General features: G+C 54.2%; 3 protein-coding genes across 7 annotated transcripts in view; 2 read left to right on the top strand and 1 right to left on the bottom strand.

The window, feature by feature from the left end:
* Positions 1-5,736, bottom strand: TSN (translin). The gene is made up of 6 exons (XM_035536854.1): positions 5,605-5,736; positions 5,432-5,525; positions 3,414-3,510; positions 2,639-2,754; positions 1,869-1,948; positions 1-1,528 (listed from the first exon to the last, which is right to left on the bottom strand). The coding sequence occupies exons 1-6, from the start codon at positions 5,668-5,670 to the stop codon at positions 1,292-1,294; spliced, it is 690 nt and encodes a 229-aa protein (XP_035392747.1). The 5' UTR covers positions 5,671-5,736; the 3' UTR covers positions 1-1,291.
* A 113-nt stretch (positions 5,737-5,849) lies between these two features.
* Positions 5,850-10,180, top strand: NIFK (nucleolar protein interacting with the FHA domain of MKI67). The gene is given in 7 exon segments (XM_035536856.2): positions 5,850-6,025; positions 6,171-6,296; positions 6,995-7,103; positions 7,783-7,994; positions 8,449-8,526; positions 9,615-9,765; positions 9,768-10,180. Coding segments are annotated over 7 exon segments (843 nt in total). The 5' UTR covers positions 5,850-5,905; the 3' UTR covers positions 9,815-10,180.
* Positions 10,181-19,202: 9,022 nt separating this feature from the next.
* CLASP1 (cytoplasmic linker associated protein 1) overlaps positions 19,203-21,961 on the top strand; it is a 164,669-nt gene continuing 161,910 nt past the window's right edge. For 2 of the 5 annotated variants that reach the window (XM_050711380.1, XM_050711379.1), the window contains exon 1: positions 19,220-19,331. The gene's annotated coding sequence lies outside the window, so the exon portion shown is untranslated. Of the gene's footprint in view, positions 19,332-21,961 lie in introns of all 5 variants that reach the window. The other 3 variants (XM_035536857.2, XM_050711378.1, XM_050711381.1) reach the window with 3 other exon arrangements.

Consider the following 21,961-nt stretch of genomic DNA (forward strand, 5'->3'; position numbering starts at 1 on the left):
TTACCAAACGGCCAAAATCAAAAAACATCTTTTATTGGCCAAAGTAACCAAGAAACCATTTTCTTCCAATAAACAAAATAAAAACTTAACTGAAACAACGGGAAATATTTATCAACAAAATGGAACACTAATAAGCCCCACATAAGCTGGATTGTTCACGTTCATCCTCTGGAAATATTCCTCCTCCTAAACAAGTGAGCTTTTCCTCCTTTACCCTAGTGTACCACCTGAAGCAGTAAGGAAACGGAAAGACTCCAAGTCACTTAGGACAAGAGAACAAACGCATGGGGAGGTATGAACCTGTCCATTTACATGAACAGAAGAGGCTGTGGGTATCTGCAAATATCTTACATGCAAAGTATTTGAAGCTAACAATTTCCCCTCTTTTGGGGGATACAAAGATTTTACTACATGAACTATCATTTCTCTTTTTAATCCCAGGAAACAGGTACAGTTGTGGCCTATATAGGTTGTTAAAACTCAAATGCTGCCTGCGGTTTGTCAGTTAACACTTCTCTAGTCATAAACTTTGCTAGTTCAAAAGAAAAAAAAAATCTTACACAGAGTTCTTAAGGTGATTGTGTTAAAACTCAACATTTACTTGTGTTGGGAAATCAAACAGCAGTCAGGGAAAGCAGGTATTTACGAAAACCTTGCACTCACTGAGAGCAGGTATCTTGGAGGGAAAAAAACATAAAAGAGAACAACGTGCCCAGGTGCAGTACACCGGTTCCAAGGGGGGACACGTTAACTGAAGCCATTAAACAGAGCTGGTTAATAAACAGTTATGCAGATCTGTTCAACTTAAGCAGGTGAGCATTTAATAAACAACAAAAAAAGAAAAAAACAGTGTCTAAAAAAACCCATAGATATTTACAGTTCTTTTTAAACGTGGTATGTATCTGCACCAAGCTGCACGCCGATCACACACCTTCACAGGCGTGTGAGCAGCAGCAGCTGGAGCACGGAACTGCCAGGGCAGTGAAACACCACCACGGAACCAGTGGGAATTCAGCTCGGGGAGGTACTGCCTCTACTGCTGCTGTGCACAGAACAGCAACGTGTTTTGACAGAGGAATTTCCGCGGAAACAGAGAGCCTGCTGCACTAACCTAGCCATGATTTTACAAAACATTTTGAGATCTAACACCCGTACTACACCTTTTGTAAGAAAATAGAGAGCAGCTTTCAGCTGCGGTTCTTCTAAACTACGGTAGGAAGGCTTTGCTAGCACGCCTCCTAGCTTGGCAACCATCTGAGGTAATCGATGATGCTGTTAAAACGAGCACCCTTCATTTCTCTCCAGCCACGCCGCCTGTCGCCTCCTTATTGAGTCCTCTGATTGACAGGTCATAAACCACTTCCTCAATTTTCTTGACGTCGTATTTCAGGCCATCGTAACGCTTCCTCAGGGAGTCGTTCTTCAGGTTGAGGAGGCGGAAGCCGGAATCCAGCTCGTTGATAAATGTTGAGATACGGAGAGGGCGAGAATAGTCACCGGCCGTGACGCTGTTCACTGCCAGCCTGGCCTACGAGAGGAAGGAGAACATCAGAGGGATCTACCCAGATCACTTCACTCTTCCCATCAGTTACTTCACCAAACGAAGCAGGGTTGTTACAGGTAGTCAGCTAAATTATATTCACATCTACCTGACCGGAGCCCTGAATTTTCAATCCAGTGACTACTTTAAAACTTAAAATATCAGGGAGGAACAACTCTGGCATACAGACAAGCCTTTCCCTAGAAGTTCAGACTAAGGTGTTCCAAACCGTAACTTATATGAACAACTTCAGAATGGATAATGTGTTTTTTAAAATTTTTTTTAAGGTCACTTTCAACCCAAATATATGCATGAATATCTTCCTTACCAGCTCACTGGCAAGAGTTAACACACCAGAGAGGTAGTCTTCGATGTCCAGGTGAAAGCCCCTCTCTCGATCTGCTTCAACTAAGATAAAAAACAGGGTGGCAATCGGGTGATACTGAACACGAGCAAAACCAGCAGGTTGAACTTGCATTTGTTCATCTGAGCTAATCTGAAATACCAAATTTATGAAATACTACTGCAAAATAAAAGTCACCCTTCTCCTGTATATGATACAATTACTGCTTCTTCGCAGCATTTTGATTTAGCATCTTACACATCCTCAGCTGCACACGCAAAAAGCTATCTAACAGAATAACTGAATTTACGTTAATATACAGGAATGATGTCTGGAGTCCTTTTTTTTTAAAAAAAAAGAAATACTTTCCTGATTTTTTTCAAATCCTTTGCTCTGGGAGGCAACAATTCTCTTGCAGTATAAAAACCCGTTTTCCCCTCTTTTTAAATACCAAGGACAAAAGGTGAGAAAAGTAAGCTGTCATCATTTTATTACTCTTTTGGTAGACTAGGCAATGTGCATGAATACCTTTCATTAACGAAGAACTAATTAACGCATAAATATTTTTGTCACATTAATTTTTCTGATTCCCACCCTCTAAAAGGAACTGTTGTTTGTGTAATAAAATCCAATACCAGGTAAGTTTTGGAACCCACTTCTTGGGAAGATAAGCTCTGCTGTTCCCCTGTACGCCTCTGCAAGCTACAACATCTGAACATTTCACAAGCACTTTCTCTCCAGTTACAGTAACTTACTCCCCAGTATTTCTGCAACAGCTTCCCGGGTCACTAATGTTTCTGACTCCAAGTAGACTACAAACGCTGCCAGAAACACCAACCGCTGAAGCACAAACCTCCAGTGCTCATGGAATCTGTTGGAAAAAACACCAAGTCAAGGATAAAAAAAAAAAAAGTAACATCTATTACTGGACAGCGGGGCAACAAGCATTTTAGATGTCTGCAGTAGATATCAATTATGTTTTTCACCTTTACACAGAGCCCTTTGCAATATTTTTGGCTCATCAAAACTACGCCAGCTTAAAATCAGCTCCTCAGCAGCCCAGCACGTCAGATTTGAACTGACAAGATTCTTGCTCCTTGGTTTGTTCCTGCTAGACACTGTCCCCTTCTGGCGGCAAATAAAATACACGGGTGACGACTTCACATGGAATCTGCAGTATCAAACAGCCATTTCAAGACAGGCTTAGAGCTGGTTTCAGAAGTACCCCCAACCTAACGACTTAAATTAACAGAGCAAATGCTCTGCTTTCAGAAATACAGGCTGCTCCTATAGAACACCAATTTCTTATGTTTTCCTTTCAGTGAAAAAGGAAAAAATAAAGGGAGAAGAGCTTGAGCAAAAGCATTTTTAAATGGTGCTGATAAAAATTCACACTTCTCTACTGCTGGTTACTTTTCAAACAGAAAGAAATATTGGGCTCGTAAACCTTTAAATTACTCTTCCAAAGCAACGGTGCCAAACACGCCCAGGCAGCGCTCACATCCGTGCCTGGCTGCGTGGGCTGCACACCTGTAATACTGATCAGCGGGAAACTTCGTCTTCAGAGATTCCATCTGCGTTCGTACTGTACCGAAGTGTTCTCGAGCCTTCTGACATTTCTTTGGTACTGGAAGAGAAACAGCGCAACGTTCAGTGCTTGACAAGGAGCAAGGATCTGTAAACAGAGAGCTCTCTAAAACAGGCAGCATTGCTTACGCTCCTTTAAACACGCTGCTCCCTTTTGGCCACGGCAGGCTACAGGCATTCAGGTTGATCTGAGAAGAATTCCTAGTTCCTCCTCGAGTCACGGGCAGGTAACACTCCTGGGTTTTGGGCTGCCTGATGTACGCCGTTCCCAGTTTCGAACGCGAGACAAGACACCCCAGTGTTATCCCTGCTAACCGTGACTAATTGCTGCTGCTATACAACTTAACCCATGGACGAAGGCTCCATTTTGTGGTGGGTTCTGACAGGAGAAAACAGCGGGAGGATCGCTGGGAGGATCACACAGGCTGCAGATACCAACGGACAGCCCAGCTCAGGAAGGGCAGGGGCTGCGCGGGCCCTACTGGGGCTGCCAAGAGGGGCGAGACAACCCGGAGGGTTAGCACCAAAAGCAGCAGCCAGGCCACAAGCGGGCAGGCGACTTGCCATCAGCAACCCAAGGAAAAGGAACTGCTCCCGCTCCGTTTTAAAATCTTGCAGTGCTCTTTTATTGTATTTGAACGAACTGGGCTTCAGCCTGCCCGACGTATGTCGGATCTCCGCACGGACGCGGTCTCCCGGCCTCGCACCACACACTGCCACCTCCCGCTTACCGACCCCAACTACGGGCACGCCGCACCATCGGGAACAGACCCATCGGGTCCGTGCTCCTTCGCCGCAGCTGCTCAAAACTGGAAGCGAAAGAAACGGCTGACCCCAGAGCTGCACGCTGAGCGTCGCTGCCCAGCACAGGCAGGAGCAGCCAGCACGGAAAGGCGCTGCCTGCGGGGAGGGTGCTGCGCCCCCCCCCCCGTCAGAGAGGTCAGGTGTAAAGCTCAGGGAGAGCAAGTTCAGCCAAGAGGTATCTCAAGTCCCTGGAGAACAGGGAAAAGCAACTGTGTGCTACAAGGTATTCAATGCCAACCAGCCGTACAGGAAATTGCCCTCTCAAACCTCCAACTATCGCAAAGTTGTATGGACGCTGAGCAGCGCTACGCTACCGGAACTCAACCATCATCAAATCAAGGCGTAGTCAAAGCAGATGACACCTGACAAGCGCTATTTTCTCCACAGCGATCTTTGTTACTTGCCATTCCACCACTTGCTACAAAGCTTTACCAAAGCCATTACTGACTTGGTGAGTGAAATACCTGACAAGCTGACAGCTCGTTACCGCGAGTTAACTCCTGGCCTACTGAGCCTGCATTCGGCATCTGTGACAGTGCAAGAACGGGAAGCTGAGCGTTCTCCTTTTTGGCAGCTTAACTGTCTCGCATCCTTGCTCAGAGCCTGCAAATTCCAGGACCTGCTCTCTCCCTGACTTAAAAACAGTAAAAGAGGAAAACACACCGAGCCAGGCACAGGTCTCTGCTACTAAACGTTGTAAAACCACGCCTAAAGTTGACACCCATGCAAAGCAACTGCCACGGTCCCTACGATTTTACTGAGTTCAAAAAAATCAGCGCAGGCCTGATGAAGCGAGCCAAGCAGCAGAGGCCGGCCCCGTGATGCTGCCCGTCGCTGGCGGAACCCCGGGCCTCCAGCGGGAGGTCAGGCTGGTGAGCGACCACCCGCCCTGTGGGTGGGCGAAGCGGCAGGCGAGGGGCTTCTCCTTGTACTCACCTCTGGCTGCGGGCCCCCCTCCACCTCGCCCCTTCCCAAAGCGCTCCCGAGAGCTCCCAGGGAGGGCAGGGCGGCGAGGCCCGGGTGGGCGCCGGGCCTGAGGCGGGGAGCTGGGCGCGGGGGGAGGGAGCTGAGGGGGGCTGAGGGCAGGGAGGGGGGCAGGGCGGGGGGCTGAGGGGAGGGCAGCAGGGCAGGGCAGGGCCCCCCTTCCCCGCACTCACTGTGCTGGAAGCCGGCCCCCTGGTGCACGCCCTGCAGCAGCGTCAGGATCTCGCGGGCCGTCTGCTCCAGCGCCTGCACGACCTTGCGGATCTCCTGCGGGCACAGCGCGGCGTCAGCCTGCTCCCCGCCCCGGCCCCCGGCCCCCGGCCCCCGGCCCGGTCCCGGCGCCCACCTCCCGCACGTCCTGGTCGGCCGTCAGCACGCCCTGCAGCGCCACGAACATGGCGCTCACCGACATGGCGCCCGCCGCCGCCTCGGGGGCCTCGCCGCCGCCGGGCTGCCCCGCGCGCCGCCTGAGCGCCGGGGAGACGGGGGGGGGGGGGAGGCAGGGCCCCGCCCGCCCCGCTGCGTTGCTAGGCGACGCCGCGCGCTGTTGCTAAGTGATAGCGCCCCCGCCGTTCTGCGCATGCGCGCAAGCTGTCGGGGGTGGGGGGGGGAGGAGTAGTTCCGGCGGCTGTGGTGAGGCGGACAAGATGGCGGCGGCGGCTGAGGCGGGGGCCGGGTCGGCGTCCTCGTTCCTGTCCCTGGAGCCGCGGGCGCGGCGCCGCGTCCCCCAGAAGGCGCGGCGGGACCGCAAGCGGCGGGCGGAGGAGGTGAGGGGGCTCTGCAGTCGGGTGGGGTGAGGCGGGGGGCGGCCGGGCATGGCCTGGCCTGGCCTGGCCTGGCCTGGCCTGGTCCGGTCCGGCCGGGCCCGCCCCGCGGTGCTGGGCCCCGCCCTGAGGCCGGCTGTGCCCGCAGGAGCCGCTGCAGCCGGGCGTGGTGTACGTGGGGCACCTGCCGCGAGGGATCTGCGAGCCGCAGCTCCGCGAGTACTTCGGGCAGTTCGGCACCGTCACGCGGCTCCGCCTCTCCCGCAGCAAGAAGGTGAGCCCCGCCGCGCCCCCCTCCCTTCTCCTCCCCTCCCTCCGTCCGTCCGTCCGTCCGCCTGTCCGTCCGTCCGTCCGTCCGTCCTGCAGCGCCTTCAGCAGCCCCGCGGGGCCCTGCCCGCTCCCCGTGCTCTACGCGCACCGCGTGGAGCCTCGCTGCAGTCCCGGGAGCGGGCGGAGGGGGGCTCCGCGCTATCGCGTCGTGCCCTGAAAATGAAACTCGGAAATTGCGTCCGAGGCTGACAGATAGCACGTGAGTCTCCGGGCCGCAAGTGAGCGGTCTTAACGACGCGTTAGGTTTTGCGACCCTTCATCCGTAAGTAAATATCCGAAGGTGAGAAGTGCCGGAAAGCACTAATCCAAGGTGGATCACAAATCGTCGTGGAGGAGGCTCCGTGTTAGCTTCCTTGTTGCTTTGTGCTCCACAAACTTAACTTCTCCTCGCGTCTGGGTGTACCGTCGTGTCCTAATATTGCTGTATGAACCTAGTAGCAGCAACAGCAATGCGTGGCTTTTTTTTAACGTATAGATATCGATGAACAGACAGTTTCATACATGGGCGTATGTTAAGGAACGCTATCTGACCAACTTAGGACTAAATCTGGTGCTTTTCCTGGCCTCACAGAACTCTGTGACAGTACTTGCCGTTAGCGTATCGAAGCAGCGTTTCAGCTCTCTCTCTGCCCTTGCTTGCAGACAGGAGGCAGTAAAGGCTATGGATTTATAGAGTTTGAATCTGACGATGTGGCTAAGATTGTTGCGGACACAATGAACAACTACCTGTTTTCAGAAAGACTGCTGAAGTGTAAGTATAAACTGAGCTGTCCGTTATCTAATGCAAAAGCAAATTCATGCCTATTAATATTATCTTTTTGAACGGCGGGGGGAATCTCGTCTCTTTATGAAGTTTTGGCCCAACACGATTCTCTGTGGGACTGAGCTGTTCTTGCTTTTCTTTACGTGTAGAGAATATCCTCAGCAGCCTTTTTTTCCTACTGGTTTTTATTTTGTATTGCTCGTGCTCATTGTGTAGCACAAAGGCTCAGCCAGGGGTGGGGTCTGCTGTAGAGCCGTTTCCTTTAATGTGGGAATTTTTTTCACTTGTAACTGTTGCGGCTGCTGTCCGTGTAGTTAGACGTAAGGCTTTTTTTTTGGCTAAAGATGCAGGAAACAAGCAAGTTTCTCAGGCATCGCTTTGTAAAGGAGCATGAGTTGGTATAACTGCTCGTATTCCTTTGCATCAGTTTTTGCGCATCAGGTTTCTGTGACTCTTTTCTGGGTGTAAGTGAAAAAGCGTTCTGTTCCTCCTTTGTCTTACCGCTGAGCATTTAGTTACTTTCCATCTTCTGTGCTTGTGAAATGCTGTGGTAGCGTTCTGCTGTAGCAGCGGGTGACGTTACAGCGGGCCCGCAGGGCGTTACGTGAGCGGGTTAGGTGACAGGAGCAGCTGGGCTATAACCTGGTGTCCTGTGCTGACGATACAGGTCAGTTTATGCCTCCTGAGAAGGTCCACGAGGATCTCTTCAAAAACAGCGAGAGGATGTTTCGGAAGCCTTCTCAGCCAGCAGTCAGGCGGTACAACAAGATCCGTTCCCTCGCCGAGAAGGCCAAGATGGCGAAGCGACTGCTGCAGAAGGAGAACCGCCTGCGGAAGCGGCTGGCTGAGAGGGGGATCAAATACAGCTTCCCGGGATTTGTAAGTTTGGGATCGTTCTGACAAGTGTTTTATGAAAGGTTGTTTCTAAGGATGTGCTAAATAGAAGAAAATCGTGTCTCACATGGAACTGGTCTGAGACCTGGAGTAACACAGAGGCCTAAGCATGCCAAGAGCTCTGTAGAAGCTCCTCAGTATTACAGCGTAGCGCTCTGTATGTGTGGGTTTACTTTTAGAGGAGGAAACCAGGAACAGCAAAAGGGAGAAGTTCCTTTCTCCTGTTGCTATAAACAGTCGGAGGGTATCCCATGTTTTTAATATTTGTCTGTGGGTCACGGAAGGGCTTTTCCCAAGCCCTGTGCTGTGTGGGGGGGGTGATTGCTGTGGGAACACTTCAGTAGTTACAAAGCAGAGAAGTCTGTGTGCTGCTAGGTGACTCTTCACATCTTCACCTGGGAAGTTTGTAGGGATTTGCCTGACCTGTCTCGCTTCCTAGGCTGCGCAGGGGCCTCTCGTGAAGAAAAGGAAAGTGAAGAAGTCCAAGTCAAAACTGAGCGTTTCCTTGAGCAGCCAGGTAAGACCAAACAGACCTGGCGGTGCCCAGCACTGCGACCGCTCGCCCTGGGGCAGGTGTCTCGGGTCTGCAGCTGTTTCTCCCTAGCCACTTCAGTGCCACAAACTCGGGTATTGCTCTCCTTTGAGAGATTTTTGTGACAGAAGCGCCTCTTTTGAGGTGGATGAACACATTTGAAAGGAAGAAGGTGGTTGGACCCACTCCCTTCCTTATCCTCTTGCGGTATTCAGCAGCAAAGGCTTCTGCCCAGTGTGCTGTTACTTGACTAGTGGAGCTTGCCTCGAGGTTGCCCAGGCAACAGCCTGCTGTCAGCCTCTGCTGCTCGGCGCTAGCCTAATGCCAGCCTCTGTTGCCAAAATGAAAGTGAGCAGTGAATACGATCTAATGCTGCGTACCCCCACTTACGTACTCCGGCGTCCCTCCTCTCTTGTGCTCTCTTGTCGTGGTTTTCCAGTCTTTGAAAGTTAATGCCAACGAAAACTGGCAGTAGGATGAAGGGAAAGATCGGGTCATTGGGACTGAGATTTGGGATGCTGACAGTCTAAAAGGCCTGTAAGGCATTAACGTGTTTATTTCGTCACTTTTTGGTTTAATAATTTATTTAATACGTTCTGATTCCCTGTTTGGGGACAGGGCTGGTTGTGGGGGGGACAGGGCAACTTGCACGTTTGGTCAACCGAGTTCTGAGAAATGACTGAGATGTTGAAACTGGAATATTTCAGCTCGGCTGTGGGCTCAGGTATGGCATGTTTGTATGCCCTTCTCAACTATACTGAGGGTTTTTTCCTGACTGTTTCGGTCTCGGATTTTTGAGTACTTTGAGTCAGGAAATAAGTTCCGAAAACCAGTCGGTGTAATGATACGTTAGAAAACGTTTATTTTTCACATCTACTCTTTTGGAGATGGCACTTTTAGTTTGAAGAAATCCTGTCCAAAGATAATTATGAAAGCAAAACAATTTTCCCTAATACGTGGCAGTTCTGCAGGAGAGCTGGACCGAGGAGCCTTGTGGTACCACAGAGGCCCCAACAACTTTTTCTGGCAGATGCTTTGCTTTGCAGTGAATCGTGTTTTTCTGATCTCTTCAGGATCCTACTCCAGTCTGTACTCCTACAGCGCTTGAGCGCCGGAAAGCTCACCAAGCGGATGACGACGCAGAGGACAATGAAATAACTGTCAAGCTGCCCCCTGCAAGCGTTAAAAAACCTGTGCAGAGACCAAAGAAACGGCAAAGAAAAGAACCGAACCTGAAGAAAGAGAAATAGACGTAAAATTCTGGTGGCTGTAGCAAAGCTCTCCTTCCTCAACTCAAACACGGGCGAGGTGGAACTTGTGCCCTGGCTCAGTTTGTCTCACTAGGCTATTTCGGCCTCTCACGGGCAGGGAACGCGTTCACAAACGGTTCCCCTCCTGTTTAGCCACCGGGGAGCTACAGTCTTCTCTGCCTCCGAAGCTTTTCTTGATTTTTGCACTCGTGAGTGCTAGCGCTCCGACATGCCTACGGTTGTGCCAGAACCTTCGGCTCGTTCTGGGCTGTGTCTCCAGCACCCCCTGTTTTGAACGAACATGTGAGGCTGTCCGTTCTCATCCTGCTGATGGGGTCTGCATTTTATACTTACTGATGACGGCTTATAAAATACAGTTTTTAACCATTGCTAGTTGTACTGGCTCTTGGTAGCGCCTCTCTTTAACTGCATGTCTGTGCTCTGCGTGAGCTTTCGCATAATTACACAATTAGAAGGGGGGAGGTGGTTGGTTTTAGAACCTTGCCCCCCATTTAGAAGGGGGGAGGGTGGTGAGAAGGGACGGGGGAAGATGGCTGTCTCAAGGTTCTTGTTCCGTTCCCTGTACAGGCAAAAGATCCTTGTTTGAGGGTGTACCCCGCTGTTGAGAATGTCACTGTTCTGGAGGCGTAGCTGGAGTCAAAGCTGTGCTTTCGTTCCCCTCACGCTCCTGTAAAGGGCCGCTCGCTCTGCAGCAGCTCCAGGCTTGCAGCTGCCGACGTACTGCTTTACCTCTGGGCTGACTGGGCAGAGGGAACTCGCTAATTCTCTGGGGTTTTAACTGCTGTAAACGTGCTGTTGTCTGGGTCAGAAAACATTCAAGTACCCTAAAAGCCTGGCTGTCTTCAGAGGGACTTCTTGCTTAACACTGGGGAGGAGCAGGTGGCGGTGGCTATCTATGTGCAGCTGCTCTCAGCTTGAGGAAGGCTCTTTGAGAAGGTGCATCCTTAATCAGAGCAGCCTGGGCTGTCCTTGAGGCCCCACAGCATCTCCTTGTGTGTAAGTGTCACTGCCTGAGTAAAACAAGGATATCTTCCGCTTCAGGGGGCGACAAGCTCACCGCAGTACCCTCGCGAGCCTCTGGGTGGGTGAGCCAGGAACAGGAAGGCAGGTCGTTGCCACTAGCGGTAGAGCTTTTCGTTGTGCAGTGGGATGTGTTCCTGCCCCACCTTAGTCTGCTGTAGCTGACTGGAAACTCCTCAGGCTGACGTCGTGACCGGAGGGATGACCTGCGTGCCTACAGCCAGCCTCTTGCCCAGCTGTCCTTCACTCGCTGGAGTTGCTGTGGAAGCTGGAGACGCGTTTAGAAAACTTTCTGCAACAGGCATTTTTCTCAAGCTTTTTTTGTGGGAAGATGCTACAGAACCCACATCGAGGGCGTTCCTCTTAGAGAAGGTGTTAGCTCGCTACTCCATAAACAGGATCCTGCGTTTGGAGGTTGGTGAGGTGCGAATAAACGTGGGAGGCGTACTCACACCCTGCGTGTGACTGCTGGGCTTAACCTGTCCTGTCTGAAGGTGCGGTTGGACTTGGAATTTTGTTTCAAATCTGAGCAACGCAGAGACTCTAATCTGAGTTTTGTGGCGTGTACCTGGCCTTGATCTCTTACTGCCTGAGATTAAATGCTCTGCTGCTGCACCGCTGGCTCTAGGTCACGCTTGGCAGAAGGCTTCAGAGGACAGCCCAGGTGATAACAACTGCCTGCGCAGGTGGGTGCCTGGTGCTGACTCCTCGGCTGTTCTGAGGTGGGCGCCTGGCAGAGGAGGAGAAACCTGAGGCATCGGCTGGCGAATTCCATCCTGTCCGGCCTGATCGCTTGAATAGTCGTGTGCTCACGGTGACTCGCGTTAGACAGTCTCCCTTTGTCACTCTGAAGTGTGGGGAAGCCGCTTCGGAGAGTTTGTCCTGACACCAAGCACTTGTCAGCTTGGGCGTGCGCGGGGCTTGGCAGAAATACCAGCGCACGCTGCTGAGCTGGGAAAAACACGTGCAGCTCCGGAAACAACTAATAATGCTACAGGACTTCGTGCGGCAGAGAGCAACAGAAGAGAAGCAGAATGCATCTGCCCAGGATGGACAGTTTCCTTTTTTTTTTTAAAAAATACATCTTTTTTGAGCAAGTAAAGAGGGCTGCTAGGTCAAGATGAGCTACAAGCGTGGTTGTGTTTTTTCCTGTCCAGCGCTGAGTGCCTGGCGTGCCGTCCGACACGGGGGGGCAGCAGACACCAGCTGCGTGGGGACGCGCTGCTCTGACAAACAGAGCGTGAGGTTCCCTGGGGAATGACCTCCCGAGCGACAAGGAAAGCTAGGCCAGGCAGTTTGGAGTGACCTGGCTGCGCCTCTGAGCCGGCTGCTTTCTTCCACGTTGGGCTCTGCGGCTTCATTCATTGTGCTTGTCGTGCCTGGGCTGTCCTGTCCCGTTGTGTGAGCTCCCAGGGGCTTGTCTGCGTGCTTCTGCAGGTCCCTTGAGAAGGTTTGTGCCTTTACGCAGCACCCTGGCTGCTGCTTTCTCTCCCGATTTATGTGCCAGTGTGAGTCTTGATGGGAAGAAGGCACCCGTGAAAACTGTACCTGCCTTAAGATCCTCTTGCTGCTGTCATTTTCCTTTCCCTTCATCTTGTTTATGGGCCATCTGTGATTTGCTTAGATGGCAGATCTCATGGAAGGAATATTCAGAGCCGTTAGAGTAACGGTCAGTAGGCAAGAAACTCAGCTGAAGGGTAAGTTTTCTTGGAGATAGCTTCTGTTTTTAGGCTGCCCTGTTATTAATACGCTGCTGTCCTGGGAGATGCGCGTAAGCAGAAATTCAGACACCTGATACTCGCCAAACATAGTTTCCGTAGCAAATGGACAGCCGTGCTGTGTCATGAGTTATGCTCCAGTCCTTGCGCTGAGTCTCATTTCCCAGCTCTCCAGTCATCCGTGCGTTCAGCTTGGACAAATGTGAAGCTCCCGGCCGCTGGCTGTAGGGCCGTGAGCTGTTTTTACAGGGATAAAAGGTGCGCCGGGGATTTTGTCCTCAAGGCATAAGTTGCAAGCTCTCTGCCTTTCTGTACCGAGTGGCTTTGTGGAGGTGCTTTGTTGAACACCCGTGTACGTAGTACTGTTCTCCAGCTTCAGAAGCACCTGCATGTTCAGCAAAGTCTGCTCGCTCACTCAGATTCGGCTGCTTTGCAGGAAGGGGATGGAGCTGAGGAGCACGCAGGATTGCCCAGTGCACGAAGTACGGGAAGTAAAAAGGGAAAGAGGGGCAGAACTGGCTGAAAAAACAGAGGGGAGAAGGGAATGATGAAGCCAACCTAGAGGAAAAAGGTGTCGGTGAGCTTGGCAGTGTTAGGCTGCTAGAAATTGAAGTCGTGGTCTGACGTTTTCCGTGTTTGTTTGGTCTGTTAGGTGCCGCGTGGGGTGCCCGGGCCGTGGGGCGCACTGGGGGCGTGCTGGAAGCCATGGTCCGGGTGCCTGCTCGTGGGTCGCAGGTGGAGGAGGAGAGCAGGCTGGGCAAGTGACGCTTGCTCTTGCCGGTAACGAGCCTGTTTGTTTGCACGCCTGCCTTTTAAAATGTCTGCAGCCCCGGGGAGCAAGGCTAAAAGCAGTCTGCAAGTAGCGTGTGGTGCAAGGGAGGAACTGTGGCTCTGAGGGGTGGTTCCTTCAAGGGAAGCACCAGCAGAGGCAGGGGGAGCTCTGGCAAACTCCTCCTCTACTGACTTCCCCTTGACAGCGCTGGGGTGTTTGGTCCTCGCTTTGCACGTCCTCCCCTTGCCCCAAACTCCCTCGTTGTTCGGGAGGCTGTTCAAACACGTCCCTTTTGCCAGAGTTTGCGATCAAACCCTCAGAGTCTCGTAACATCCAGCTCCAGGCCTGCAGCCTCGTGGCCAAGGGGACCGCCCCGGCTGCTGCAGGGTCGGAGGTGTTGGGGAGAGCCTCGTGCGCCTGCCTGACCCCCCAAATCCAGGCGCAGCCCTCCCTGCCTGAGGCCAGCAGCTCTCAGAGCCAGGGGGGAAACGGTTAACTGCGTGAGTGAGACCTGCTGAAGTGAAACGTCTTGTGCCGTGCAGGGGGCAGCGAGGCCTCGCATCGCTTCTCCCAGCCAGCCTTAATTAAGCATATGGCAGGGACAGAGGTGCTGGCTGTCCTGGGAGGTCGGGTTAGTTACACACCCGAGTCCCTGTGGCCAGTAATTACGTGGATCTCTTGTGCTGGGAGAGGATACGCTACGGGGAGGCTCCTACACAGGCCTCGGCTCTGATCAGGGGAGAAAATGCTGGTTCGAGATTTTCTTGAAACGTTGGGCTGCTTTATTGCAAACAGTTCGTTGCGCGTGGCTTCCCGATAAAGCTCAGCGCGCTGAATAATGCAGAGAGGAAAATGGGATGCGCAGCACTGAGGAGCTTTGTGAGGGATGGGGGAAAGAAGGAAACAAAAGAAGCGTTTCTGCCTGGGATTTAAGGGAGGCAATGAATTAATCAGAGAGCGGGAGCTGCAGCGAAGACAAGCGGAGCCCTAGGAGAGGATTTGTTACCTCTCCATTCGGTCAGTGCGGTAGGTTATTCAGCTGCCGCATGGTATGCGGGCGTGCTTGCGGGCAGGATACAGAGCTGGCTCTCAAGTGAAACAGCAGCGTGCGTGCTTTTGGCTGTCCCTTCGCACAATGACTGTCCCTGCAGGCCGATTCCAGCCCCTGCAGCAGGCGGGTCTCGCTGCGCTCCTGGCTCGGGTGCTGCCCGGCTGCGGGTGCCGGGGAGGTGCTGTGGTTTTGCTGGGATGAGGGAGATGTGGAGCACATCCCTGAGCCCTGAGAGCCCAGCCCGTGGATGTGGATGCACGGGAAAGGCAGAGGAGAAAAGCAAACAACTACCTGAAGGCTGTGATTCTGCAGTGCTGAAGGGACCCGCTGTGACTTCCAGGTGCCAGGCCGAGCTTGCACGAGCTTCCTGGCTGACTGCTGGGAAGGCTGGGCCGTTGGGCTGCCCAGAAGTGATGGGCTGAGGAAACGTACGACAGATCCGTAAAGCTGCTTCCTCAGCTTTCCTCTGCAAATACACGATCTCGTAGTTTATTCATGGGGTGATGCTTAGGGGGAATTCTGAACTAAATGCTGAAAAACAAACTACCCAGGTTTGCAGCCGCCGGAGCTTTATGGCTGGGCAGGATGGAGCTGTGTGAGTGCCAAACGCTCACCTCAGAGGCCGTACGGGCTCTCCTAAGGCGAGCCTTATCCGTGGGTGTAATGTCAGGTTTGGTCCTGAGAACAACTGCCTCAGCTCTTCTCCCCAGCGGCTCGTAATTTTCCAAGGTGAAATCCTGCTGTATTAGGACACGATGCAGATTCAATCAGCTGGTTTTTAACAACCATCTGGGGTCGGTGATTTGGACGGTCGGTTCAGAGTGGGCTGCTGGCGTACGTTTACCGTGTTGTTCAATGTCAGCCCTCCTGTTGAATTTGTAAGAGCTTCCATTAATTTCGGTAGAAATCTGCATTTGGGGCGAAGGGTGACCTAATCTTTGAAAGGATCTTAATCCACTTACTCAGCCTCTCTTGCAGGGCTCAGCACTTCTCCCTTGTCAAGAGCAGACTGCATTCCTAACCTTGATGTGTCACTTTCCAGTTGACTTAATATTTGGGTGAGGATGAAAAGGAAGCCTTTTTCAAAGATTAAAAGAATCCATGCTGCTAAGGTATGTGTGTGTGACGTGCATGTATTAAACAGGAGATGTGAGCATAATTGTAAGGGTTTGGGTGGTGGAAGAAAGATGAAATAAAGTCAGGAGAAGACTAAACAGAACAAGACCGGGAAGGGATAAATCCATCTGAAAGAGTGTAAATGGAATATTATGAGGGAAGGGGAAATGGGGCTGAAATGTGTTTTAATATAAGCTTAAACGTAAGACAAAAATAGGATTCCTCTTAGTTTGGCCTCTAAATGTCTCTTCCCAGAGGCCTGAGGGCAGCCAGGAAAAATGGGGGCACGTACAGCCGCGATACAGCTGCGAGACCTGGTGTCTGTTCCTAGCTAAGACAAGAAACCATTCGCCTTCTAGGCCACTGCATTACATCTGTCTCAGGTCAGAAAGGGCGGGAAGCAACAGCTTTCTGGTAGCTGGTGTTCAGTTTTGGGGGGGGTTCAGCTTGGACGCCAGTGTCACAAAACCAAATAAAAGCCCCAATTAACGCCTCCTGGATGTCCTGGCCAAGGAGGACGAGCCATCCCCTGCCTCCCTGGAGGCAGTCGCTTCAGGTCAGTGCGGGGGTCCGTGGGACGTCGCATGGCTCACAGGACCTCGATGCCAGTGGGGAACCCTGAATCAAACTCAGTTCGTACTGCCTGCGGGCTACCTGCTTCATACGTGATGCTTCTCCTTGGGTGGCCACGTTACTGCGAGCGAGCGGACACACGCAGACGTGCCCACGTGCACGCTGTTAGCCCCAAAGCCATTTGCTCCCTTCCCTTTAATCAACACGTTGGGCTATCGGATTTTCTTTTCTGTTTGGTGACCGAAGCGAGGCTTCGTGTTCCTTCACGTGGGAGATAAGTGGGTCAGCGGGCTGCTTTGTTTGCGGCGGCTCTCACGTGGCAAGAGCTAAGTGCAGAACGCTGAGGCTTGGCAGGAAAGCGCCAATTAAAGATAGCAGTGCGAGGGCGCGTTTATTGTCTGAGCTGAAATCTAGGGCTGCAGCAGCTGTCCTGTGCAAGGGGGAAGAATGAGCAATTACTGCATTTCGCGTTGATCCAGACTAGCTAGCGCTCTATCCGTTTCACGTGTTTGCTCCGTTCTGGTGTCGGCAAGGAGCTTGTTCCCTGTCTCACAGGTAAGCGAGGGGTAGAGGAGGTGAGTCGCATGGGGAGCCCGTGCTCGAGCAGGATCCCTCAGAAGCTGGGTCAGCAGCTTGTGCTAATCCGTGCCATTTATCTTTGTGCCGGGAGCAGCCCAGCTTTTTCCTTAGCACAGCACAAGCGTGCTCAGGTGATCTGGGCGTGAGATGTTAGTGCCAGGAGGGGTAAAGGCAGAGATCCAGTGTTACGGAGACCCAGCTGAAGTTGCGCCACGCGTCATCCCTGCGGGCAGCGGAGCTGTGACAGCACGCGAAGGAAACGTGGCTTTCCAATGCCCAGCTCTAGGAAAGCAACCCAGGGCCAGCTGGGCTTTGGCTCCGGTCCTGTGCTATCGAGGGCAGCTCCGCATCATCACGTCATTTGTAAATGAACACGTTTCACCTTGGAGCGCTCAGCCTCACATTCCTGAGCAGAGCTGTTGCAAAAGGGCCCTGGGGGTAAGGGGAGGAGCAGGTTGCTCAGGTAGAGTGAGTTGTTTCTACTGAAATAAGAGAACCTCTCTCCCTCCCAACCCTTCCATTTGCTTCCCACTAGTCCTGTTTCACTGACGTGTTTGTCTGAAAGAGTAGTGTTTTAAAGGAAAGCTCGTATATCATTATATTCCTTTATACTAAGAAAGCTTTCTGACTTTGCCCTTCCTTCCGGCATTCTGGACCCTAACTGCAGATGTCCATAAGCTGATCTTCCGTTTTGCAAACGGACTGTATTTTTTTTCACATATATAGGCGCGCACCTCCTACTCATGATACTCTAGACCTCTTCACAACAAGCAGAAAACAGTGTATTTTGCAGGTGGATGAGGGACATCTGTGCTGTTTCACTGGGAACAGTATAATCTTAGGAGGCAGCTGTTCCTGCTGCGCTAGTCCTGCCTGTGCCGGAGACCCACACGTGAGGTAGGTGAGTAAAATCCGATCTTTCAGAAATGAGAGCGTAGTGGCCAAGGACTGTTAGGGAAATAACATGCTGTCACCTAATGTTAACTTCAGAGAAATGTTGAGCTATCCATTTAGACTCGATTATATCGGGAAGTGTAGATCTGGTTCCTCTCAGGGTATCCCGCTGCGCCTTCATGATAGGTTTCCGTTTTGGATTGTCAAAGGCAATGGACATGTGGGTCTTTCATAGATGGTGGTGGAACAAATGCAGTGTGATGTCCCTGGGAAAGCCGCCGGACTGCACGGTATAACCAAGAAAAGCCATCTCTGAGCAGACTTGAGAAATACTGAGATGTTGTGAGACTCTGCAGGAAAGCTAAAACAAGTCCATCAAGGGACGGTGTTTTTGTTAGAGAAAGCAGGATGAAGTGTTTGCAATACTGTACGAAGCAGTGATTTAGTTTTAAGAACTCTAAAGGGTTCTAAATCAGAATAGTGTTCTCTAAAGGTTCTCTAAATCAGAATAGTGCCTGCGCTGCCTGCTTTTGTAAAGTTTGAAGAAAATCTGCAAGTTATAAAGCATTACTTCAGACTTTTTTCCTAATGAAAGTGAAGCTTCTGCGTGCAGTCTGTCTGCTTCTACTCAGCTGTCAGGCTCGTCCCCTCCTTTTCCCTTTTGAGGAAAGAATCTCAAGTTTCATGAGAACTGGAGGGGAGAGATCACTCTCAGCCTCGAGGGAAGAAAGGCAGGAGGGAACTCGGGCATGGTGCGAATCCTTTGGCAGCAGCGCCAGGCGAGCCAGACGATCCGCACATGTGCACGGCTCTGGAGTAACCGCACCTCGTGTGGTGTCCCCTCCTTGCAGGGGAGGGTCACGGCGCACAAAGGAAGGTAGGGCTGCCGAGGGAGCCCGGGGGATTAGAGGGACAAAGAACCCCAACCTGTAGGAAATCAGGCCTCATTAGTCCTGCTGCTCATGGGACGAGGCCATTTATCTCAAAAACACTGGCACGAGCTATTCCGTAAGTCCCTGCAAGGAACCGGGGAAAGGGTGATGTAGTAACAAAAACAAAACCATCAAAACACTAAAGCTGATTAAACGACAGAGGAGTTCATGTGCAGAATCTGCCTGTTTTACACTGAAGATGTGAAGAAAACGCACGGAGAAAGACCGTGTCAGTTAGAGGGTACGGCAGGGCGCTACTGGGGGCCGTGCGGGGGCCGTGCGGGGCTCTCCGCGGTAACACCAGTGACCGGACGCGGCTCTGGGCCCGAGCGGCGAGGCCGCGGCTGGGGCCGGGGCCTGGGCCTGGGCCTGGGGCCGGGCCCCGCCCGCGCGGCTCCCGCGGCCGTTTCCATGGCAACGGCCCCGGGCGGCCACCCGGAAGCGGAAGCAGCGCCGCAGCGAGGCCCCCGCTGCCTCCCTACCCGCCCCGCGGGTGCCGCCCTGACGCATGCGCACGGCGCGCGCTGACCTCACCGCCCCCCCCCCCCGCGCTTACCATAGAGAAGAGCGGGGAGTGCCGCCCCCCCCCCGCGCTCTATGGTACGGGCGGGGCGGACAGCAGGGCGCGGACCCTCTCCTCCCCCCCCCCCTTCCCCCCTCCCTCCTCCCCGCCAAGCGCATGCGCGCCGCGGGCCGGGCGAGCCTTCTAGAGGCGCGAGGCGGCGCCGCGCACGCGCAGTGCGCGCGGGGGCTGGCGCAGGCGCGGCGGGTCCCCATTCTTCCCGGGGCGGCGGGGCGGGCGCAGCCATGCAGCGCTGCGGGCACTGAGCCCGCCGGGCCCGCCCCGCCTCGCGCCGCCGAAAGGTACCGGGGGGGGCCGGGCGGGGGCCGCGACGGGCCGGGCCCCGTGGGGCTGCGGCCCTCAGGGGTTGCGGCGGGGGGGGGGGGGCCGGACGCTGCCCGCGCGGCCTCTGGGGGGGCTGCGGGGGGGGGGCCGAGGGCCCGGCTCGGGGCGCTGCACGCACCCGCGGCCGCCCCGGGGTGTGAGGGCGGGGGGCGGCTGCGCTGCGGCCCTCCCCGTAAAGGAGGCGGGGGTGATGCAGGTGCCCGCCGGTGGGGCGGGGGGGGGGAGGTCTCGGCCCCGGCGGCGCCCCGTAGCTACGCGGCGGCGGAGTCCATCTTGTCGCCCAGGCCGCCTGCCCGCGTCTCCCGGGCAGCCGTTTGCAGCGTCGGGCTGGCGGCACCTGGGGGGGGCCGCTGGGAGAGGAGCCGAAGCCTCGGCGCTTGGTGCCTGCGGGTGCGAGCCCGTCGCCTGGAGCTGCTCCCGGCTCAGGCCTCGCGGGAGGCGTCGGGGGGGGGGGGGGCGGGGGGGGCTGCTCGGTTCGCTGCGCGGGCCTGAGCCGGGTTTTACCTGCGGTGGGAACTTCGGGCAGCGCTGTGCTCCCGCTGGAGCAGAGAACCGAAGCGGGGGCTGCGGCGCTGTCACGTCCAGGGCCCTCCTTATCGCGGCAGCGCTGCTCGCCGTGTGGAACCAGCCTTTGTGCGGCAGACCCGGGCTTGGCAGAGCCTGGCTTCTGCTTGTGCTCTCTGCCGAGCCCCACTAATCGGTGGGACCGAAGCCTGGAAGTTGCCAGAGGGACAGAGCGATGACTGACTGTGTCACCATGGGCGAGCCTCTGTTGCGTTGTCGCACTTCTCCTGCTGTATTTTTGTGTTGTTTTGTTGCTTTTTTTTTTTTTATTTTAACAAAAACGACCGCCGACACAAACGGGATCTCTTTTCTACTCGTGCCTGCAGCATTCTCGTGAAGTGCTTGGAGCTGGTCAGGCAGCTTCAGAAACTTGTGTTCCAAGAAGAAAAATGCCATGGGGGCGTTCTGGCCTCGCCTCACTTAGCGATAACGAGCAGTGCTAAAAGTGAGACAGCAGCATGCTCGGGAGATAGAAATAAGTTTCCCCCGTTCGTGTGACGTTCCCTAGAGGGACATTTGGAGAGGATGCCTGCAAAGAATGAGCTGGTCCTCCAGATACCTCAGTCCTCCAGATACTTCATCTTTGAAGTCCTGTAGGAATCTTAAATCCGAGCTGCATTTGCAGGGTTATGGACGCCAGATACTTAAACACCGAAAGTCACACCGAAATGATTTACGCCCTTCTCCCATGTGTTCGTCAGCCCTCCCCTGTCCGTGGGGCCGGTCAGTCGGGGCTGTTTGCTGCTGGAGGATGGGAGCTGGCAGCAAGTCCGGCTGCCCCGGGGTGGGTTACGGCACGAGGAGGTCGGTCCTGCCTCAGCAGCCTTGGTGGTGGGGCCGGGTGTGCTGTATCACGAGAAAACGTGTGAGTCGGGCAGGGCGTAAAGCGTTGGGATGGGCAAAGGAACGGCAGCCCCGCAGCTCCTTGTGCAGGCAGCGATGGAGCACGGCGTGCCTTCGGAGACCGAGCTGCCATTTCGGGCACCCGGCTGGCCTCGGATGACTTGGCTCGGGCTCCCGTGTCACACCGAGCCTCTCCTTAGCTCCCAGCGTGTCCAGGCCAGGGTTTGAGGCTGGCTGCTGTGCCTCGGCGTCGGGCTTGCTGCTGCTAACGCCTCCTCCTCGGCTGGGGCTCGTGGCCGAAGCTTCCTCTGCGTCCTGACAGGGCCGGGGCACCTCCCAGCATAACTGCCCGTGCATTAAACGTGCTGGCGAGTGTAAAAGGGTTTTGCAGCTGAGTTAATGCACAAAACCCATTTGTCTTACTAATTTCTTCAGACTGCGACTTGAGGAAGTTGTAAACAAGCAGTCTGAGGGAAGGGGTTCGGCTCTGCCGTGACGAAGGGCTGCTGTTCGTGGCAGCCTCGTGCAGAGCAGCTGCAGCTCGTCCCCAGGGTTTCATCTTGTTCCGTGCTCGCGTTCTTCGTTTCCAGCAACCCGCTGGGTGCTGCAGGTTGCTGCGCGTTGCGTTCCAGCCCTACCAGTGGTTTGGGTATCGTCCATCAGGCCAACCTGCTGCTCGTCTCCAGAGCTACCTGGAGTCCTTGTGCGGCCGGGTGCTGAGGAGCCCAGCAGCCACGCAGGGTCCCCGGCGCTCTGCGCTCAGCGTCCGGCTCTGTCGTAAGCACGAGAGCTCGCTTTCACCCCTTTTTGGCAGGATTTGCACCAAGAATCCCCAGACGCATCGGATGACTGCTGACCCTTCAAGTTACAGAAGGGCAGCAGATGGGTTCTGGGGCGAGAGGCCAAAGGTGATTGCCGGGAGCTTTGATCTCAGTCCGCGTGTGGGTTTGGCTCTGTCACTTACATCTCTGCACAGCTGGCTCCCCGAGGAGGGAGGCGTCCGTTCCGCATCTAGAAGCGGTGTGCCGTGTCAGGCAGCTAAATGAATTGTTAGGCAAGCGGCACCATCGTTAGTTCGTGGGAGGCCAGCGGGTTTTAAAGCCTGTACCTGGCTTCCCCCTGGCTTTGTGGGGGCGTGCAGAGCAGCGGGGAGGGTTGGCGAGGCGTCCCCGTGCCTGGG

This window comes from Cygnus atratus, chromosome 6 (assembly GCF_013377495.2).
Source record: "Cygnus atratus isolate AKBS03 ecotype Queensland, Australia chromosome 6, CAtr_DNAZoo_HiC_assembly, whole genome shotgun sequence".
NCBI lineage: Eukaryota > Metazoa > Chordata > Aves > Anseriformes > Anatidae > Cygnus > Cygnus atratus.

Excerpts from the sequence above, each read along its gene's own strand:
- TSN (XM_035536854.1), bottom strand. The coding sequence starts at position 5,670 with ATGTCGGTGAGCGCCATGTTCGTGGCGCTGCAGGGCGTGCTGACGGCC. Across the intron at positions 5,526-5,604 it reads CCGACCAGGACGTGCGGGAG|GAGATCCGCAAGGTCGTGCA; the intron begins GTGGGCGCCGGG and ends CTGTGCCCGCAG. Across the intron at positions 3,511-5,431 it reads GGGGGCCGGCTTCCAGCACA|TACCAAAGAAATGTCAGAAG; the intron begins GTGAGTGCGGGG and ends TTTCTCTTCCAG.